General features: G+C 38.9%; 1 protein-coding gene across 1 annotated transcript in view; it reads left to right on the forward strand.

Annotated features, from left to right (window-relative positions):
* ADAMTS19 (ADAM metallopeptidase with thrombospondin type 1 motif 19) overlaps nucleotides 1-20,389 on the forward strand; it is a 231,323-nt gene that overhangs the window by 179,041 nt on the left and 31,893 nt on the right. The window contains 3 exon segments of the mRNA XM_030317935.1: nucleotides 1,312-1,469; nucleotides 5,740-5,893; nucleotides 17,067-17,202. Coding sequence (XP_030173795.1) covers nucleotides 1,312-1,469; nucleotides 5,740-5,893; nucleotides 17,067-17,202 — 448 coding nt within the window.

Genomic DNA, 20,389 nt, shown 5'->3' on the forward strand with positions numbered 1-20,389 from the left:
ACTCATAAGCAAATGAAAAATACCTTTAACCCCAATAGCAACTAAACAAGAGATTTTTTAAAAATCTACCTTGTTGATAATTTAATTCCTGGTATTTCTCCTCACACATGTTCTTTTGCTTGTCTTTCCCATCTCATTATTTGTTGTCATAACCCACCTATTTTCTCATCCTAAAAGTGTTGCATCATACCTGATACTTCCTATCACCCACGACAGCCAAGTCATCATCACATATTATCAGTTTCACTCCAAAATGCCTCTTGGTATTTTTCTCCAATACCTGAATCCAAGCTACCATTACTTTCAGTTGGGCTACTGTGTTAATGTTATATACTGTCTTCCCCATCCAAATTTGCTCCATATCGGTCCATTTCTATACAACATTGTTCACAAACTTTTATAGCTTTGTATTTTTTCTTAGGAAAAAAACCCTTAAAACATGAACAAGGCCTGTAAGGTGCGGCGATTCCTTACCTCTCCAGCCTCCTCCTATGATCCCCTTCAGCGCATCTGGTGTCCTGCATACTTGCTCCCTGATTCTCACCAAGCTGTGACCTTTAAGGCCTTCCCATGTGTAGCTCTCTCGGTCTGGAATGTTCTTTCTCTGCTTCTCTTTTCCCCTGGTTAACATCCTCAGGAAATGATATCTTTCAGACAGGTTTTCTTCATTCTTCCCACACGAGTTTCAGCGTATTCCAGTTAGATTAGAAGTCCAATAAAGCCAGATAACATATTTATAATTGTTAATTTGGGGAGGTCCCAGAAGTTTTGAGCATTTCCTACTTTATAGCTGATAGCTGATAACTCTTCAGTCATGATGCAGTATTATACAAGAAAAAGGTGCTTCCATGAGGTATTTGAAGCTGGGTACTCTTGATCACTGTTACAGAAGCCTAAATTGATGCAACATTTGTGAAAATCAATTTAAAAATATTTCTCACAGTCTTTAAATGTTTAACGTATTTGGGTCTGTAATTCCAAATCTGGGATTCTGTCTGAGGCAAATATTCAGATATACACATTACACGGTACATTTATCTGAGCATTATTTATAATATAAAAAACTTGGAGATGGTCAAATATTCAATCCATGAAGATTAGCTTAAACAATATTTAGGAAGATTTATTGGCTTACCTTATCAAAACATTTTCATAGAACTATGACATAAAAGCCTTCAATTAACCTTCATATAAATGTCTCTTAGAGAATTCAATTATGTGGAAGAGTCTGGAAGTTTCAATTAAAAAAAATCATTTGAAACAAAATAAGGACATGTTCAACTGTCATAATATTTTTGAACCTCTTTATAGCTCTACGCGACACTGGAAAGCAGTCTATTAATAGTGACTGGAAGATTGAACACTCGGGAGCATTCAACTTAGCGGGCACTACTGTTCATTATGTAAGACGAGGCCTCTGGGAGAAGATCTCCGCCAAAGGTCCTACCACATCACCTTTACACCTCCTGGTATGAGGGGACGAACTGATGACATTGCATAATCCGATTCCTATGGCAAAGGGCTTTCCTAATGTACCTTGTCTAATCTTTTTTCCAAGGTTGAATTGTCAGGTAGACATTCAAAATTATCCGAGAGGTGGGTTTTTAGGTTTTCATTTTAATGTCTTCTTTTTTTTTTATTTTTTTTAACGTTTATTTATTTTTGAGACAGAGAGAGACAGAGCATGAACGGGGGAGGGGCAGAGAGAGAGGGAGACACAGAATCCGAAACAGGCTCCAGGCTCCGAGCGGTCAGCACAGAGCCTGACGTGGGGTGCGAACCCACGGACTGCGAGATCATGACCTGAGCTGAAGTCGGACGCCCAACCGACCAAGCCACCCAGGCGCCCCTCATTTTAATGTATTCTAAATCACGATGTCAAAGCCAGAAATTACTGGGGGAAGAACAAGATGTTTTAGGGAATTCACGGACTCAAAGTAGAAGCAAATCATCAGGCAAGAAGGAGCCTATTTTTTCTAAGAGGAATTTTACTAACAGCATCTTAGTGAATCGCTAACCAGAGTGGATGTCTGTAAAGACAGTGTTATAGTGTGGCCAATCATAGCATTTCAAGCATCGATGGAATGGGCATTTTCTGAATCTATATAAAATGCCTTTGATAAAATGATATCCTCCCTGGGAAAAGATTTGGTAAACACGTCTAACAGTGCTTCCAATCACCCTCTTCTGTTCTCTTATAGGTGAATTGATTCCTGTAAAGAATTAGGAAAATTTGAGTGTTTCTTACTACCATGTAGTAAAAGACTCAGTATGAGGCAGGCAGGACCGAGTATGAAGTGAAGGGAGCAGAACGCTGGGGCTCTGTGTCCCAGCTGGTGGCCGGTTCACATGCCCCTTTTGACCTTGATCTTTGCAGTCACTGGTAATGGCTCGGTAGCCAAGCACTCACTGCACAGCTGGCACGTTCTCCATCTTAGTGGCAAAGTCTGAAATTCAGACACTTCAACACCTCCTTAAGTCCACACATAAAAACAACTCTAAAACACGATCAACTGACTGTTTATTTGGAGTGTAGTGTGCCACATTACTTAATATCGGCACACAATTCAAGTTTTGAATTTGTCTTCAATTGGAGACATCTGTGTTGCTGGTCTAGGAGCCAGAGGTTCAAATCACATATCAGCCCGTTTGCCTTTTCTGCTTTAATGTTCCTGCAGATCACCTGGGGTTCTTGTTCAAATGCCCATTCTGATTCGTTTCATCTGGGGTGGGACATGAGCTCTGCGTTTCTGACCAGCTCCCAGATGATGTCACTGCTGCTGGTCCAGTGACCACATTTCAGATAACAGTGTTTCATGGAACTGAAATCATAGACCTTACCAACAGGAAGGAAGGGAGCCAAGTGAGATGCATGGGGACCTTCTGCTCCAGATCTTAATAGTAATGATCATACATACCACTCACTGAGCCCTGAGTCAGACACTGTTCCAAAGGGCTTTGCATTCATTAAAGCATTTAATCCTTACAGTAGCCCTGAGTGATATGTATTATTACTGTTCCATTTCACAGATTAAAAAATAAACTTAGTATGAAATAGGTTAAGTAACGGGCACAGCGTCTCACTGTAAGTCATTCAGCTGTGAATAAACCAGGTGTTAATCAGTCTCTCCTGATATAAAGCTTAGATGTAAGTTCTTCACACCAGACAGCATGGGATCATAAGTATGCATATACTTTCAATCATTATGTTCTTCATCTCCTCACAGTTTCTTTGGATCCTGTTATTTAATTTGAATTGGAAACTCCACTCTGTGCCCTATGCCATCTGGAGAAAGAAAAAAAAAAGTGACTTAACCAAACACTGTATGACCAATATCTGGCTCTTTCCATGATTGGGTCACTTATAATAACAACATTATCAACAACAAACCAATTTTTAATGCCTGGGTTGCAGAAAATACCACCGGGTAACCTGCCTTATATGAATGTAACCTACATTTTTTATGGAACAAGACCGGTGCTCTTTATTAAGTCTCTAATTCAAAATCTTAAAACGGTCTGTGAGATCTCAGTGTTGGGCAGAGGAGTTTCCTTGCTGCAGAATCCTTAATCTGCCTGGTAATTACCAAGGTTTTTCCTGGAAGCATGAAGCATAATTAAAGTCAGTGAACTATGTCTAAAAGAAGGCATCTATGTGACCTGGATTTATTCAGTAATCCAAGGGAAACTGCACTTCTAAGATATTTTTCTTTAATGACTATTACAGATTGAAAGCCGGTACTGAATTTTGAAAGGCAATACCTTCTGCTGCCATGCTTCAAAATGTGCCCCTCAACTGTAACGTGGTCACACTTTCCTTCTCGCAGAGATACACTGCCAAACTCAGATGGTTTAAGAGCGAGCTAATGATTTTGTAGCCAATGTCTTTATTTTAAATGGCATTAGATATTCAAGGACAATCTAAAGTTCTATCAATGAAAAGGTAGTTTTTTAAGGAAAAAGAGACATGTTTTCATTAAATTAAAGAAGTTGGCAAATAGCTGTAATTTATGTTCCTTTTATCCCTTTAAAAACTATGTAATAGTCTGGTTATGTCCATAAACAAGATAAGTCAATCTCTATCTCTCTCTCTCTTAACTCATTTAGCCCCAAGTCACTTATAACTGGCAACATCAAATGCAATATTTAATGCCAAAATCAACACTGTGATGTACTTAGAATGAGTATCCCAGTATGTTATGTGTACGTGAATTTAAAAACTATTATTTTTATTATTGATACAACTGATTTATAGTTCCAGTATGTTAGTTCCCAGATCCACATATTAAAATATATCTTAGGATTTCTGTTGATATATTGAGCAGAATATTGAGGGAAAAAAAGCAAAGAAAATTAACCCTGGGCTCATGTAATTTTTTTTCCCATTGAGTGTTAACTGTAAATTACCTGTCATTACAACTCCCTTGATAGAGGTTTAATATCCAACAAAGTTCTTTAATAATTTAACAAAATATAAATTTTAGATAATGATTTATGCATGATATTGCATTGTATAGATTCTCAGATTCAAAGAAGTAATATGTTCCATGGGGTTGACATATTTTGTGTAAATGTACTTCTAAAGGAACATATATTCTCATTCATTCTTTCATTTAAAATGAATATACTTCAGGCATTTTTCTTTCATTTATTTTATTTTATTTTTTTATTTTTTTAAAGTTTTTATTTTTTTAAGTTTACTTATTTACTTACTTAGAGAGATGGGGGGAGAGGCAGAGAGAGAGAGAGGGAGAGACAGAGAATCCCAAGCAGGATCCACACAGTCAGCATAGAGCCCGATGTGGGGCTCAATCTCACAAACCATGAGATCATGACCCAAGCTGAAATCAAGAGTCAGATGCTTAACCTACTCAACCACCCAGGCACCCCTCTTTCATTTAAAATAGACATGATTGCCCAAGATGATGTCCTTCTAATCTTGGCACTGGGCACCAGGGAGGAGCAAAACAGACATGGTCTCTGCTTATGTGCTAGTCCAGTGTGGCCCAGTGTGCAGTTATCCTCATGCATTTTTCTTGGTTTGTTGCACTGTTTACATATGTGTACCTAACTGTACCATTATTAAGTTAATATTTATTAAAGAGTTCATTTTAACATAAATTTCTTTTCAAATGAAATGATCTTTGCTGCAAATGGAAAATCAGTAATGTTGCCAAAATTGGAAGTTAACTTTAAGCAACATGGAAAAATATTGTTGTTCTCTGGTTAGTTTGGACGTTCTCTGTCCCTTCTGGGGTGAAGTGATTCCCAAAGTCTTCTATCCTCTTCCTCTACCAGTGACACAGGGACTTTCTGTCCATCTTTCTGTTTTATATGAGTGGAAGGTCTACGTTTGACATTAGATTATGGCTTATCTCTTGAAGTTAGGTAGGACAGATAGCCCCGTCCCCTCCACTAACTTCATCTTCTACATGTATCATACTTTGGGAAACTGCCTAGTCCATTCATAGATTAAAAAAAAATGATCTGGTATCTATGACCTCATTAAGTGGGCCATTTTTCATGTTGTCTTTAGCTCAGAGGTAAATGTGTAACAGCAGTCTTTTCAGAAGTATGACACTTCGATGATTTCAGTAATAATGTCACAATTCTGCATGTAAAAAGAGCATGCACACCATGTAATAAGTGTTTTAAGATATCAGTATCCTTGGTATTAGACTTCACATTGTCTGTGCTCTCCTTTAACCCATCTGCCCTGATCACTTTCATATCTTATAGGTGCTGCTATTTCAAGACCAAAATTATGGTCTTCACTATGAATATACTATCCCGTCGGACCCTCTTCCAGAGAATCAGAGCTCAAAAGCACCCGAACCCCTTTTCATGTGGACGCACACAGGCTGGGAAGATTGTGATGCCACGTGTGGAGGAGGTGAAGGATTTTCCAATATTTATCTTACCAAAACTGTAGTTTTTTTCTGATTACTCACTGAGAATTAAGACAGCTCTGCAAACCCTTCTCTGAAATTCCAAGCTCCATAAAGGAGTGGAAGCTGAAACTTTTTTGTGACACATTTGGCCCCTAAAAGCCGAACTCTTTTGTGGCAGAATTGGACGTGAATTGAAAAAAGGCCATTTACAGTGATTCATTGCATTGCTTTGCGTAAATATTAATGCGTTTGCTTGCAGGGTTGCCCTAGACCCCACACAAGCTGTTCCATCATGCATCATGCTTTTATAGTTACTTTCTGTATTTACTTTTTAATTTTTTAGAATCTTAACAGCTTCAAACTCTGGAGTACCTCTACCCACAAGAATCGTAGACCTGCAATAAATATAAGGGTGCCGTGAAGGAGCAGCCTCAAGCTTGCTTCTTTGCCACCTGCATACTTAGGGTGACTAGACGGAGCACATGGAGGACATCATTTCATCCCCCCCACTGCTTTCTTCCGATTTTTCAAAAGTATATGTCACTATTTTCTATAAAATATGGATGTATCTCGAAACTTCACTCACAGGTTTTAAATTATTTTTTCATAGTAGAACTTAAGGAGGCAAAAGCCCAAAATTACCTCGGCCTAAAATGTGAGCCTAGCAAATCACTTAATCCTACTAATGAGATCCTTGATTCCCAGAGATGCAACAGACTGTCACTCTCAGAGCCTGTTAGGCCAAGGCAAGATCTCAGGTCATGAGCAGCATAGTATCTCCGTTGTGCTTTGTACCTCATAACACATTTTCTATAGTTCTTTAGTAAGAGCTTCTTTTGAAGGCTAAAAGGAAACATTATATTCAATTATACCAAAATACAGAGAAGTGGAATATCAGTTTTGTTTTCCAGGCAAAGAAACTGTTGATATACATAGCCTAAGTGTGCTTCGGCAGGAGCAGGCAAAGGTGCAAACCAGACTAGCATGTGGGGGAGAAGGTTTGGGGGAAAAGGAAAAGGAAAAGGAAAATATACAATACAAAGAAGTAATATAGTTTCAAAATGTGAAGAATACTCTCGATGAAAATTAAGCAAGAGAGAAAAATAAATACGGGTTGGGAGTTGGGAGGGGGTAGGTGCAGAAAATAGTCTGAGAAGGCCTCAGTGAGGAGACCACACTGATTTAAAAATCTGTAGTGACTATGGATGGGCACAAGAGGGTGTCTGGTGGGGTGTCCGGTGGGAATGGGTTCCAGGCAAAGGTTCTGAGGTGGGAGTAGAGTTGGAATGCTCCAGGAATAGCAAGAATGCTAGCATGGTTCTCCTTTACTGAGTGATGTTATGTGCCATTAGAGGATTTGAATAGAGAAGTGGCTTATTCTGGTTTATGTTTTAAAAAGGTTTTTGTATGTCTGAGTTGAGACTAGATGGAATAAAAGAAAAGAGGAGAAGTAGATCAACCAGAAAGTTATTGCAATAATCTAAGAAAGAGATGATAATAGTTTGGCCACAGTGGTAGCAGTAGACATAGGAGGAAGTGGTCAGGTTCTGTATATTTTTTAAAGTAGAATCAATAGGATCTGTTGAAAGGCTACATGTGGAGTGTGAGAGAAAGAAAGATGTCAAGGATGACTGTGATGGCTTTGACCAAGCAACTGGCAGGACGAAGTCACCGTCAACTTACCTAGGAAAGCCTGTGCAATAGCAGGATTAAGAAAGAGTTTGATTTCCAACAGAAGTGTGAGATCCCTATGGGACATCTAAGTGTGACATCAAGTAAGCTATGTAAGTTGGGTGGCCGGGAGAGAAGATCAGACTAGAGATAGAAAATATATGGTAGGTATTCTAAAATGCTGAGGCTCAAGTCACCTAAGGAGTGAGTGAAGAGAGAGAGATGCTGCTAAAGGATTGAGTCTTGGGGCACTCTACTCTTTAGACTTCAGAGAGAGAAGGAAGCAGCAAAGCAAGTTAAAATGAGTAACCACCATCCTAGGAGAAGAAGCAGGCAGAAGAGAGTGCTTTCATGTAAAGTAAGTGAGAAAGTGTTATAAGAGGGATAGAATGATCAACTCTATGAAAAACTAACAGGTCAAAAATACTGTAGACTGAAAGTTGACTATTATATTCAAATATATTTATTATATTTTCAGATGTATTTACTTTATTTAAATATATTTATTATTATATTTTCAAATATATTTATTTGATTTAAATATATTTATTATATTTGAAATGTAGAGTCCAATGATGATCCTGACAAAAATAATTTTAATGAAGTAGTTGAGTCAAAAGATTAAATAGAGTGGATTCAAAAGAAAATAATCATGGTGTGAAATGGAGAAAAGACTCAAAGTAACCCAGGAAATCTTGCTGAAAGAAGAAAACAGAAATGTGGCAATAGCTGGAGGGGACTGTGAGTCAAAGAGTTTGTTGTTGTTTTTAATAAGGGAGCCTATATATGATTGTTTGCCAATGTGCATTTTCTAGAATAGGACAAAAAACTAGTGATGCAATGGAGAGAGCAAAAAAAATTGCTGTTGTGATATCCTTGAGTAGGCAAGATTGGATAGAGGGAGTAGTTGACTCTACCTAGAAATATGGACAGCACATCCCTCATAACAGGAGAAAGGACAGTATCTGAGCAGCAACAGGTGTCACGAACTTATCCTTAAAGAGCATCTTGCTGAGCATGAAGGTGGAACAGAAGACATTAGAATTTTGAAGAGTGATGTGAAATGGTCACTTAAGACAATGAGAGAATGAATGAATTGGGTCCGTGTATTTTGATTTTTCAATAGCTTTCATGGTTCACTTGAAGTTAATGGTCATGAATTTAGTTTGACTCCAGTCATCATAATAATATGTTGCCCTCCAGCTGTGTACAGCATTTAGATACACTTGTGAGTAAGTTTGGAAATTGCCAGGTGAGTATAATAAAATGAGAGAACATGGTCCCAAGATTGAATGCAAGGAGTTGAAAATGGTTGACCATGGAGTTTAGTTGTATAAGGAACCAAGGTAAAGGTATGAGGGGATTGAAAGACAGTAGAAAGGTGGTAGGACTGACAGACGCCACAGCTCAGTGGGGCTAAAGAACTTTTAGACTTGGGGTACTCAAGGAGAAGGAATGGAAGTACAGGAGATGGTGACAGAAAATAGAGGTTAGGTTATGGAGGGGTTATAGTTTTGGTAATAACAAAATGAGGAAAATTGGTGGCTTGAGTAAAGTGAAAGGTAAGATCTCTGGGTAGGGATCCATTCAAATGAATACTGTAAACACAAAAATAGTGCCAGGGGCAGTGTTAGCAAATATCACAATCACCTAGAAGATAAAATCTTAGAGAGAGGGAGTGACCTAGGAGTTGATGCAGCAGCAAGGAAAATGTGTCACAGAGTCTGATCCAAAGGTGTAGGTTTAAAAAGAAGAAAGGGAAGATGGTCTGGTCATAGCAGTGAAGAGCTTGGACAGCCATGCCACCTCTCCATCCAAAGGTGTGGGACCTAAGTAAGAAAATGGCCACCCAGCTGGAAGTACAGCAAACAGTACCCTCAGGAGAGAGCGGGAAAAGGTGGCAAGAACATGTAGAGGTACAGAGGATGGGGAAGAGGATTCCTGCCAGAGAGCTCAGAGCCTTTGGGTTCCCAGCCAACTGCTGGTACATCTGGCCCTCTCAGGTAGCCAGAGCAAAGGCAACATGGGGGACAAGAGAAGGAGAAGACACAGGACATACTTTGCTCCTGAGGATATAGAGTAATTACAGGGAAAGGATGTCAAATTGCTCTAGCAATTATAAAAAATGCTACCAGTCACCCTTGTCACAGTGAAGTTTTCATAGACCATGTTTCTCCAGGGACCCCATTATCACCAAGTGACTTGGGATCCTCTGCCCCCCTGTCTTCTCTTGCTAGTGGTCCCATAAACATGCAAAGTCCTGTCCCATAAACATGCAAAGTCCTGTTCCTCTGTTCCACCCATTCTTTAGTGATGCCAGGGCCCATTACAATTAGGGGGTTCTGCTTTATATCGTCTATCCAAATAAAAACCAGAAGCAAAATTAGAAACAAATACATTTGAAATGAAAATCTGTACAATTAGAATTTTCTCTTTAATACAACTCAGATAAAAGGAAGACCCGCCCCCATCCAATGGTGAGCTGCAGGGCAGTAGAGTGATGACAGGGTTGATAGTTCTTGTTAGATCCCTGAAAGGCATTCATTAAAATCTGTTTGTATTTGAAACTCTAAACAGAAAAATGTTTGCCCAGTAAATTTCGTTTTCCTCATTTTTTTTTCTTTCTTCTGCAATTGCAGTCAAAAAGGAGCTACATTAGAAGTAAACATACAGAATTTGTCAATCCTCATTTTGAATAAACAAATTTATGGGGGAGGGGTGGTTAATTTTTTTTTTCCCAAAATCACATTCATTACAATCTAGATTGTGTTTTGCCAATTGCCAAACCTTAAGGAATAGAGATTTGCTACGTCTAGATGTTCTTAAACATAACTTCTTAATTATCAATATGAGAAAATTTAAATGTGTAGAGATTAAGGGACTTCCCAAGGCCACATGCCCTGTGGGAGTAGAGTTCAAGTTAGAATCCAGGACTCCTAAACTCAAATCTTCTCTCTTCCTCACATCATATTTTCTTCAAGAGCAGCTCAAAAGGCTTAATGTCATTTCTTTTCACAAAATAGGTCAGGTCCCTTAGAGATCATATAAGTTTTGTTTTGATTCAAAGAGATGTTTTACTGAATCTGTTCAATGAGAAATTAGATATGTTTTTGTTTTTATTTTGTAAAATAAGTCCTAATTATACCCAGTCTTTATATGATTTGCGCTCGCACAGACCTTCTCTCTCAAATCTGTTCCACTGTGTTCATTCAACAGTTTTCAATTATCTCTATGTTAATAGGGTACATATTACTTTCAATGCCAAGATATTTCTGGGCTTTTGGTATTATTTTCCTTTGCAGTTCATAAATAAAGTGGATGGACAGGATTTCAGGAATCGTATCTTTTCGAACTTCGTATTGTCCATTTTATAGCCAGAAAGAGCTCTGTAATCTTTCAGCATATTCATGAATTAAAGGAGAGTCAGTTCAAAGCACAGAACATTGGAAACAGATTCATGCAAAATTTATCTTCAACAGCAAAGGCGAATAATAGCACTATTTTACTTCGCAGGACTATATTAAGCAAGAGCAAATAAAATATCACAGAGCTGTATAAAATTTCAATGTTTGACATGTTATTTTTTGGATTCTGTTGTAAGGCGTTAGATTGCCAGCAATAAGGGGGAAAAAGAAATTTTTAAAAGGTCCCTACTATCAGGTAGCTAAATTTTTATTGTAATGATCTTTTATGTCAGCGTCTCAAAACTGTTTTAGACTGAAAACCCAAATTAAAGTTAATTCACCGTGCAATATAGTTTTATTAATACTAGTTATTACAAGATATAAAAAGCCTTTAGAAGGAATATTTTTAAATATCAAATGGATGTTGATGATCTCAAGAAAAATTTTCCAACACAGTAACATGTATGCTTTTTGACATCATCTTTTCAAATTCCTTTTTATTTTTTTTAATGTTTATTCATTTTTTGAGAGAGAGATGGAGACCTAGTGTGAGTGGGGGAGGGGCAGAGAGAGAGAGAGAGAGAGAGAGAGAGAGAGAGAGAGACACAGGATCTGAAGCAGGCTCCAGGCTCTGAGCTGTCAGCACAGAGCCTGACACGGGGCTCAAACTCACTAACTGAGATCATGACCTGGGCCAAAGTCATACGCCCAACCGACTGAGCCACCCAGGCACCCCTCATCTTTTCCCATTCTAATGACAGTTCTAGAAAAATTTGAAAGGGTGTATCATTTTATATTTTTGCATTGGCCACTAAAATGGGGTCCTTTTATTTTCAAACAGCTTAAAATGTATTTGGGAAATAAATGTTTACTTTGCATTGGTGTTCTAAAACATCTAAAAACTCTTTGAAGGACTGTTTTAAGTTTATTTTGGCACCTCAGATGTAAGGTTTACTGGATCAAGTTCTTTTTGACATAAAAGACCTGTTTTAAGTGCTCTTGGAGTTCAGAGGTATTAGAGGTGTATCATTTCTTAATATCTGAGGGGGTATGTGGAATTAGCATTCCAAATACTGGATACAATAACTGCATTACTCTAGAGTTTATTTTGAGCTAGTGGATGAATTAATGATATAAAACCTAGAATAAGGGCTCCAGAATTCCATAATCCCTTTTTGAAATAAATAAATAGTTAAACATGCTTTTAGGAAGACTAAAGAGATACAATTTGAAGGGAACAAAGTAGGTCAAATACCACATTCTTCACATAGTCCAAGCCCTACCAGCTGACAACTCTCATTGTTGGCCTTGTATCATGAGATCCTTCAGACACAGCTTTCCTTGTGCGTGAACAGATTCTGAGGAGGATCCAAGCCTCCGGGTCCAAGTTGAGGAGACGTCTCCGAATAGAATACCCATACCTTTGCACTGGTACAGTTTGTTTCCATTTTTCCATCTTAAAGGCACATTGCATGCACCACAGTAAATGTTATTAGTTGAAGAAAATGCACCAAAATATATTTTTTGTTCTCTGCATTATTTTACTTGAATATTATTTAACACAGTTTTGTATTCCAGTTTCTTTAATAAGAACATTTTATGTTAATGTAAACTCTTTATCAACTTGAATTTTGATACCTACGTTATAATTCATTGACTGAAATTGCCATGGGTAACTGTGCCCCACAGTTAGTCATGTGGTTTGCCAATGACTTTTCACCATTTTAGGAAGTAGTCTTGAGATGAACCTCTTAGCACAGAAAGTACTTTGGTCTTGACTTACATGCTTATATAGCACTCATTGATTCCTTTACCAATACTGAATGTGGAGTCAGTATTGCTAAGTGGTCCATTGATGAGTGCTTTCTTCTTTTAGAGAATTCACTGTTCATTTAATAGGGGCCAGATAATAGTAAAATCACTACACAAAGTGATATGGGAAGATGTAAAAAGCTTTCCAGGGCTATGCCTAGGTGCAAAGGCACTCAGGTTTGTGAGAATGTTTATTTCTGGGGTGTAAAATATGAGGATCGAGGAGTGGGAAGTAACTTGACCATTTTCTACTTTTTATAGAAAGAAGCTAGTGCACGAAAGTCCTTGAGTGTTATGCTAGGACTCAAGTTAAATTTATCTTGGAAGTTATGGGATCCCATTAAACTACTTATGTGCATGGAAATGATAAGTTCAGTTTGGATTATATATTGGGTGTTGAAAACAATACAAAATAAAAATACTTTCATTAAAAAAAAAAGATGAAATAGTCATTTTAATATTAAGCCCAAGCCCTGAGGGAAACTTTTTACAGAAATGTCAAAAAATGACTAAGAATCAAATGGAATGCACAATTTTGGAAGTTGACCAAGTTAGCAATTGTATGCCTAAAGAAACCCCTGCATTTTACATATTTCTAAGGAGTGCTCAGAGAAGAGCACTTCATCCTTATGAAAATATATTTACTTTTGGGTTACTTGCTTGCTGGCCATTGTGAGTTCAATAGAAAATAAATAGATAATTTGAAAGAAAATGATAAAGCCCAATGACTATATATAATCTCTGTCTTGTAGAGGTCCACAGTTTTATTTAAAAGTTTGGAACAGGGGCGCCTGGGTGGCTTGGTCAGCTAAGTGTCCGACTTCGGTTTAGGTCATGATCTCACTGCTCATGAGTTCGAGGCCCGCGTCGGGCTCTGTGCTGACAGCTCAGAGCCTGGAGCCTGTTTCGGATTCTGTGTCTCCCTCTCTCTCTGATCCTCCCGCGTTCATTCTCTGTCTCTCTCTGTCTCAAAAATAAATAAATGTTAAAAAAAAAAGTTTGGAACATCTAATAAGATAGAATTTCATCTACATATACTGAAGCACTGAACACATTCCCAAGAACGTGTTTCCACATTTATGGTGCCAGTTCTAGAAATGTGATCTATGTGGATAGAATATAGTTTTATTAAAAATATCCATTTCATGGGGTTAAATATAGAGCATAGAAAGAAGATCAGCTTGTATCTGAGACTGGAAAAGAAGGCACATGCATCTAGTCTTTGTTAAGTGTCTTCAAAGAACAGAGTCAGTAAATAAAAATTACCCTTCATTTTCAGATTTTGCCCGAATTTGGCAATGAGACCAATTGCTTAATGGTCATATTCTTGTATTCATAATTGTATTCAAAGCATCACAACTGATTTCCCCAACACCGATTTAACGGGAATGACCTAGAGGTGAAGTTAATTGCCGTAAAGCAAGTAATACACTGTCAACAGCTTGCAGCTACTCATGGCTCAGGCGGAAAGCCAGTTACTTCATCACTTTGGGTCCGTCCCTAGGTTCCACAGTACGGGATGCATTGTAAATACTGCTATTAGATGCTAGAATGGAAATTTCCTGTGTTGGCTGGAACATAAAAATATATAAAAGAAAAAAGTCAAACAATAACATTTCCATATGGCTTGAAGATCTAGTTGTATTTTCATAGGCATAGTGTGCCTGTAGCTGAGCAATAGATTTCTTCCCCCTGATTCTATTGTTTTTGTTCAATGAAATTTTTTAAAAGTAGGGCCAAGTCTATCCTCTCTGCCAAAAAACGTATGATGTGAGCTTCCTTGCTCCAGTGTAGATGGAAATGTCCCAATTCATCATCACATGCCTTTCCACTTTCCTTGAACACCAAGGTGCTCCCTGAAATGAGATAGAAACCTATGTCTCTTTTGACATATCAACACTTGTCCTCAAAACATTTTTTTTCAATAGCTTCATATGTGAGCTCTGGGGTAGTATAACTAAAGTTATGCATTTCGTGAGGAAAGGAAAGAAATGCAGTGTAATTAGCCCTGAGTTATTTACTGCATGACTACATACATGTTCACAAAAGCTTTCTGGATACTGTCTGTTAGTCATTTGTGTGTGTGTGTTGTATTTGGCAGAAAGCCACTCACTCTTTAAATTAGTTTAGGCAACCACATCTATTCTGCAAAAGAGCGTCTTAGGAATTTGAAGGCCTTAAATTCGATTTTAAAACTAACATTTATATTTGATGAAAGGAACGTGTATTTTAATCCTGCTTTTAAGTGGGCATCATCATAATGTAGAAATTGTTACTTACATATGTTCGCATTATACAGAACTTGCATAATATCTATTTAATTGTGCATCAGGTCATAAAGGTGCACCTGGAACATGGGAAACTAGGAAGAAGTTACCCAAAACTCTGTGTCCCGATTATTTACACTTAGGTAACTCCTACCTTCTGAGGCCAGTTTTTTTTTTTTCTGCAAAAAAAACGAACATAAGCCATTTCTGCTTTTCTAGCATTTTATTTGAAAATTGAAGTTGGTGGTACTGAACACTTCTGTGATTACATGTGATGCCGCACTCCACCCTTCTTGGCCTACCTGGGAATAGCCTGGACAGCCCCTAAGCATTTACCTCCAGCGTAAAATGTTGTCTTTTTTTCTACCAGTTGGCATCAGCTTGCCTGAAAATGTGAGGTACACAGGTCAGGGCCAGGACTTCTGAGGCAGAGATGTTCATTCAAGTAGGCAGCTGACCATAAAGTCCTTAGCCTGGACACTGCAGTTGAGCTCACGTTCTATTTGCCAAGCTGGGAAAAAGGGCCTTTTACATGCCTGGCACTATGTTGTCTATATGGAGCTCCCATAGAATAAGCTGTATTGCACCGGAATTCTCCAGACCGGGAATAGTTTGGCCAACATTGTGCTACTTGTACTAGAAAATAAAACTGAAGACCTAAATGATTTCAATAACATGATATGCAATAATCACAGATATAATTGTTAGTTAATACACACACACACACACACATACGGGGGTGGAGAGAGAATCCTTTTTGTATACTACAAATTGTCATGGGACTATGCTCAGTGTTGTTGAGAGGCAGGTGAAGGGAAGATCCTCAAACCCAACAACTGTTCTTTGCCTTCTTCTGGGCCACCTTGTTGCTTCTCCCCATCCCCCATTCAGGTCAAAGCAAAAGATACTAAAAATTACTCAAAGTAGCTCTCTGTCTACATTCCTTCTTTTCTTCTTTCTTGATGCCAGCCTTCCCTGTCTGTCAGTTAAATCACAGAGTGACCTCTGTGCCACCAGCCCAGCCTGTCATATTTGGCATGACTGTCATGAATGCTCTGAGTTTCCTAATTACCCATTGCATGACAGTCATGGGACCCTAACTAATGGCCTTTCAGTAGAGACCCAGAAGACTTGAGATTATTTTCTTAATCCTTTATGACCCATCTGGCCTTAAAATTGTTGGTAGATGTAATTACTTTATAATGTCAAACAATAAGTTAAATTAGATTATTAAATCTTACGTAGATATTTAGACTTTTATAGAGAAACAGAATTAGCATATATTTATTAGACTCTTTAGGTACCAGATGAAATAACAAAAATGTTGTCAAGTAAGTGTTCTTATCGGTCTCAAAGAACAAGAAATACCATACTAGTGGTCATTTTAACCTACTCTAATCAGACTTTATCATAACAGAGAAAGTAGAGAAGCCATTTTTCTGAAATCTGGTGAAAAATAGCAGGAGTCCCATAGCTTTTCTTAGAGAACATCACAATGAATAGGGAACGAATATTTCTAGAATTCCTCATTGCGCTAAAACACTTTTATCAGAGACAATAAGAATAAAGGTGTGAGTTATACTAAAAATATACAGAAAAGCCTGCTTTCCATAACTTACTACAGAGCACAGGTGGTACAGAGCCAAATGATAAAATACATACGCGTGTTTATGTGCTTCCATGAAAGTATACAGGTTTTTTGCAAATTACAGCTTTCCACCACTTAATGCTAAAAGATAGCATAGTCCTTACCAACAAATCCTTAATTAATGTTTTATCAACTTATGCTGCCACAATCCCTTGGGAATGTAAAACTTGCCATTTAATTTCTAGTGAGGAAAACCTTACCATTTATCTTCCTTAAGCCTAGAGATGTATTTGCGTGTAAATTTTAAATTATATCTTCATTGATATAACTTAAAATTCCTTTACAAATCTGAAAATTACAACCAGCCTATGCACACCTCCTAAGCCCATTTACATAAAGGCCTCTCATTTCTTTGTTTGTTTGCTCTTTTCAGGAGAAAGGAAGACAACAGTGTCTTGCACAAAAATCATGAACAAAAACATCAGCATTGTGGACAACAAGAAATGCAAATACCTAACCAAGCCTGAGCCACAGATTCGCAAGTGTAATGAGCAACCATGCCAAACAAGGTAACCCTCTCCCACCACTTGCTAATGCTCCATTTGGCCATTAAATCACTGGTCTTTAACACTCAAAACACTGGGGCGCCTGGGTGGCTCAGTCGGTTGAGCACCAACTTTGGCTCAGGTCATAATCTCACGGTTGGTGAGTTTGAGCCCCTCGTCGGGTTCTGTGCTGACAGCTCAGAGCCTGGAGGGTGCTTTGGATCCTGTGCCTCCCTCTCTCCCTGCCCCTCCCCCTGCTCGTGCTCTGTCTGTCTCTCTCTCTCAAAAATAAAATAAACGGGGGCGCCTGGGTGGCGCAGTCGGTTAAGCGTCCGACTTCAGCCAGGTCACGATCTCGCGGTCCGTGAGTTCGAGCCCCGCGTCAGGCTCTGGGCTGATGGCTCGGAGCCTGGAGCCTGTTTCCGATTCTGTGTCTCCCTCTCTCTCTGCCCCTCCCCCGTTCATGCTCTGTCTCTCTCTGTCCCAAAAATAAATAAAAAAACGTTGAAAAAAAAATTTAAAAAAAAATAAAATAAACATAAAAATATTTTTTAAACACTCCAAATACTAACAAATCCACATTTTCCTAACAACAGTGCAAAGGAATATATACCAAGATGTAAGGTTTTAAACAAGCAAGATCTAGGAAAGAAAGATAATTGCCTGGATGGAAAGAGTATTAAAGCAGAAAGGATGGGGGGCACATGGGTGGCTCAGTTGGTTAAGTGTCTGACATTTGATTTTGGTTCAAGTCATGATTTCACAGTTGGGATCAAGCTCCGAGTCAGGCTCTGTGCTGACAATGTGGGGCCTGCTTGGGATTCTCTCTCTCTTTCTCTCTCTGCCCCTCCCCTGCTCATGTACATGCCTGTTCTCTCTGTCTCTCTGTATATCTGTCTGTCTGTCTGTCTTTCTCTCTCAAAATAATAAATAAGCTTAAAAATAAAAGCAGCAAGGCTAGGACTTACCTCAACTTTAACTGTATTCTCCACAGGATGAAAACAACCACTAAGTGAGACAAAGGAGATGTAATTAAAATTGCTTGGTAATCTGTTGGTCACTTCTTCAAAAACCTGACTATGGGTTGAAGTTAGCTGTTTGTTCTTGAACTCTCTGAAATGGTATTGTAGAACTTGCCAAGGGAGATATAAAACAAAGCAGGACTGGCCAGGACCCAGTCCCTCACGCGACACCAGGGATGGTGTGGTCCTCCTGGTTTCCCAGGCTACGTCTTCACTTCCTCTCCCAGAGCTCCCAGGGTGACTGCCCGATCCCTGACCTTCCATCGCCCAATTCCTGAGCTGGGTTCTAGTTATTGGGCAGTCCATTTGTCTCGGTCTCCTGTGACTTCCCCAGTGAGTATGAGGCAACAAAGTAGGTGAGAAACTCTGAAGTAGGAAGTAAGACAGTGATGCTGAGCAGCTGAAAGTGGTGTAGAAACCTTAGTAACAGGCAGAGATGAAGTGGAACTGGAGTATCATTTTGGAGTGAGCTAGCAGCAAGGTGGTTTGGAGTGGTTCCCGTCATAGAGCTGAACGTCCACGTGTTTTCATATAAAAATTAAGGTTGGGCTTGAGTGGGACTGACCCCCAGTGTCAAAGGTCCTAAAAGCTTTCAAAGATAGAAGGATTAAATGAGTTTGAGGCTGCGTTGAATCCTCTGGAAAACAGAGACAGGCACATCTGTTCTATCCCAACACTCAGAGATCTGTTGAGGCTCAGGACATAGTTGTGAGTTCCTGGCGAGCCAAACAGAGATTCATCTCCCCTCTCATTGGCTCCTGTACAAGGGACACAGTGAATTTACATGTCCTGGAACTCAGGTGTGCAAATAATTTGTAGCTTTATAGCGGTCTATAACTAATATAATATTCTTCATGACCCTCCACTGAAATGAATAAGTATGGGGGAGCAGTTTAAAGAGGGAGGAGGAACAAAGTTGCCAATTAACTGTATTTAAACTTTTTTGTCTTAATCTCTTTGGGAATTAGTGTCATTGAGGCTAATGCTCAGTTCTTCTGGTTTCCCTGTTCCCCCTGCCTTCCCACCTCTGATGTAGCCCTGATCCTGAGTTCCCTGTATTTCAGGCTTATGGCAAAATTCAGTTATTAAGCCCTTCAGATCCAGCTCATGCTATATTAATGAGAGCTTAAAAGAATTTAGAAAATCCTTTCTTTCTTTACAATGCTGAAATGTCAAGGCTTGCTTTTCTGTAGATTCGGTGACAAAAGCTGAGTATCAGCTTTTTCTTTCCTTTCCATTTCTGCTCGAATATTCTTATTCTTCCCCAAACTCCAGGGCAAACTATGCTTCTAAGGAAAAGGACAAAAGAATGATATGTAAAAGACCATGCAAAAGATAAAAGCACATTAATATACTTCGATTGTGTTATGCCCATTCCCTCTACTTGACTGTATGTTTTTCAGGATGACTTCATGAGTAGATGAACTAATTAAGATTTTTTTAGGTGGCAATGGAGTAATCAACAGGAAAAGTGACCTAGGGAATTACTGTTACCTGCAATCAAGTCCTTGACTCCCCTCTGTTCAGTGCGGGACAAATGGAACAGCAGAGTTTTTGGCCTTTGCCAAAAGAATCTGGACCATTTTTGTTATTGCCATTCCTAAGATTGATCTTTTTCTGTGTCTCTTTTATCTTATTTTTTAAAATATTTGTTTATTTTTATGAGAGCACAAGTGGCTGAGGGGCAGAGGAGGGGGATGGATCCGAAGCGGGCTCTGCTGATGGGCTGACAAGCAATGAGCCCGATGTGGGTCTCAAACTCACCAATGGTGAGATCGTGACCTGAGCCAAAGCCAGACACTCAACCAACTGAGCCACCCAGGCACCCCTCTATCTCTTTTTTTTTTTTTAATTTTTTTTTTTTTAACGTTTATTTATTTTTGGGACAGAGAGAGACAGCGCATGAACGGGGGAGGGGCAGAGAGAGAGGGAGACACAGAATCGGAAACAGGCTCCAGGCTCTGAGCCATCAGCCCAGAGCCTGACGCGGGGCTCGAACTCACGGACCGCGAGATCGTGACCTGGCTGAAGTCGGACGCTTAACCGACTGCGCCACCCAGGCGCCCCTCTTTTAATTGATATTAAAATGCCACCTTATCTTGTGTTAAATTATTGCTAAAATATTTCAAAACTTCATTTGTTTCATATATCATATAACTTTTCCATTTGGAGGGAAGAGCATTGGCTTT

The sequence above is a fragment of the Lynx canadensis genome, chromosome A1 (genome assembly GCF_007474595.2).
Source record: "Lynx canadensis isolate LIC74 chromosome A1, mLynCan4.pri.v2, whole genome shotgun sequence".
In the NCBI taxonomy this organism is placed as follows: domain Eukaryota; kingdom Metazoa; phylum Chordata; class Mammalia; order Carnivora; family Felidae; genus Lynx; species Lynx canadensis.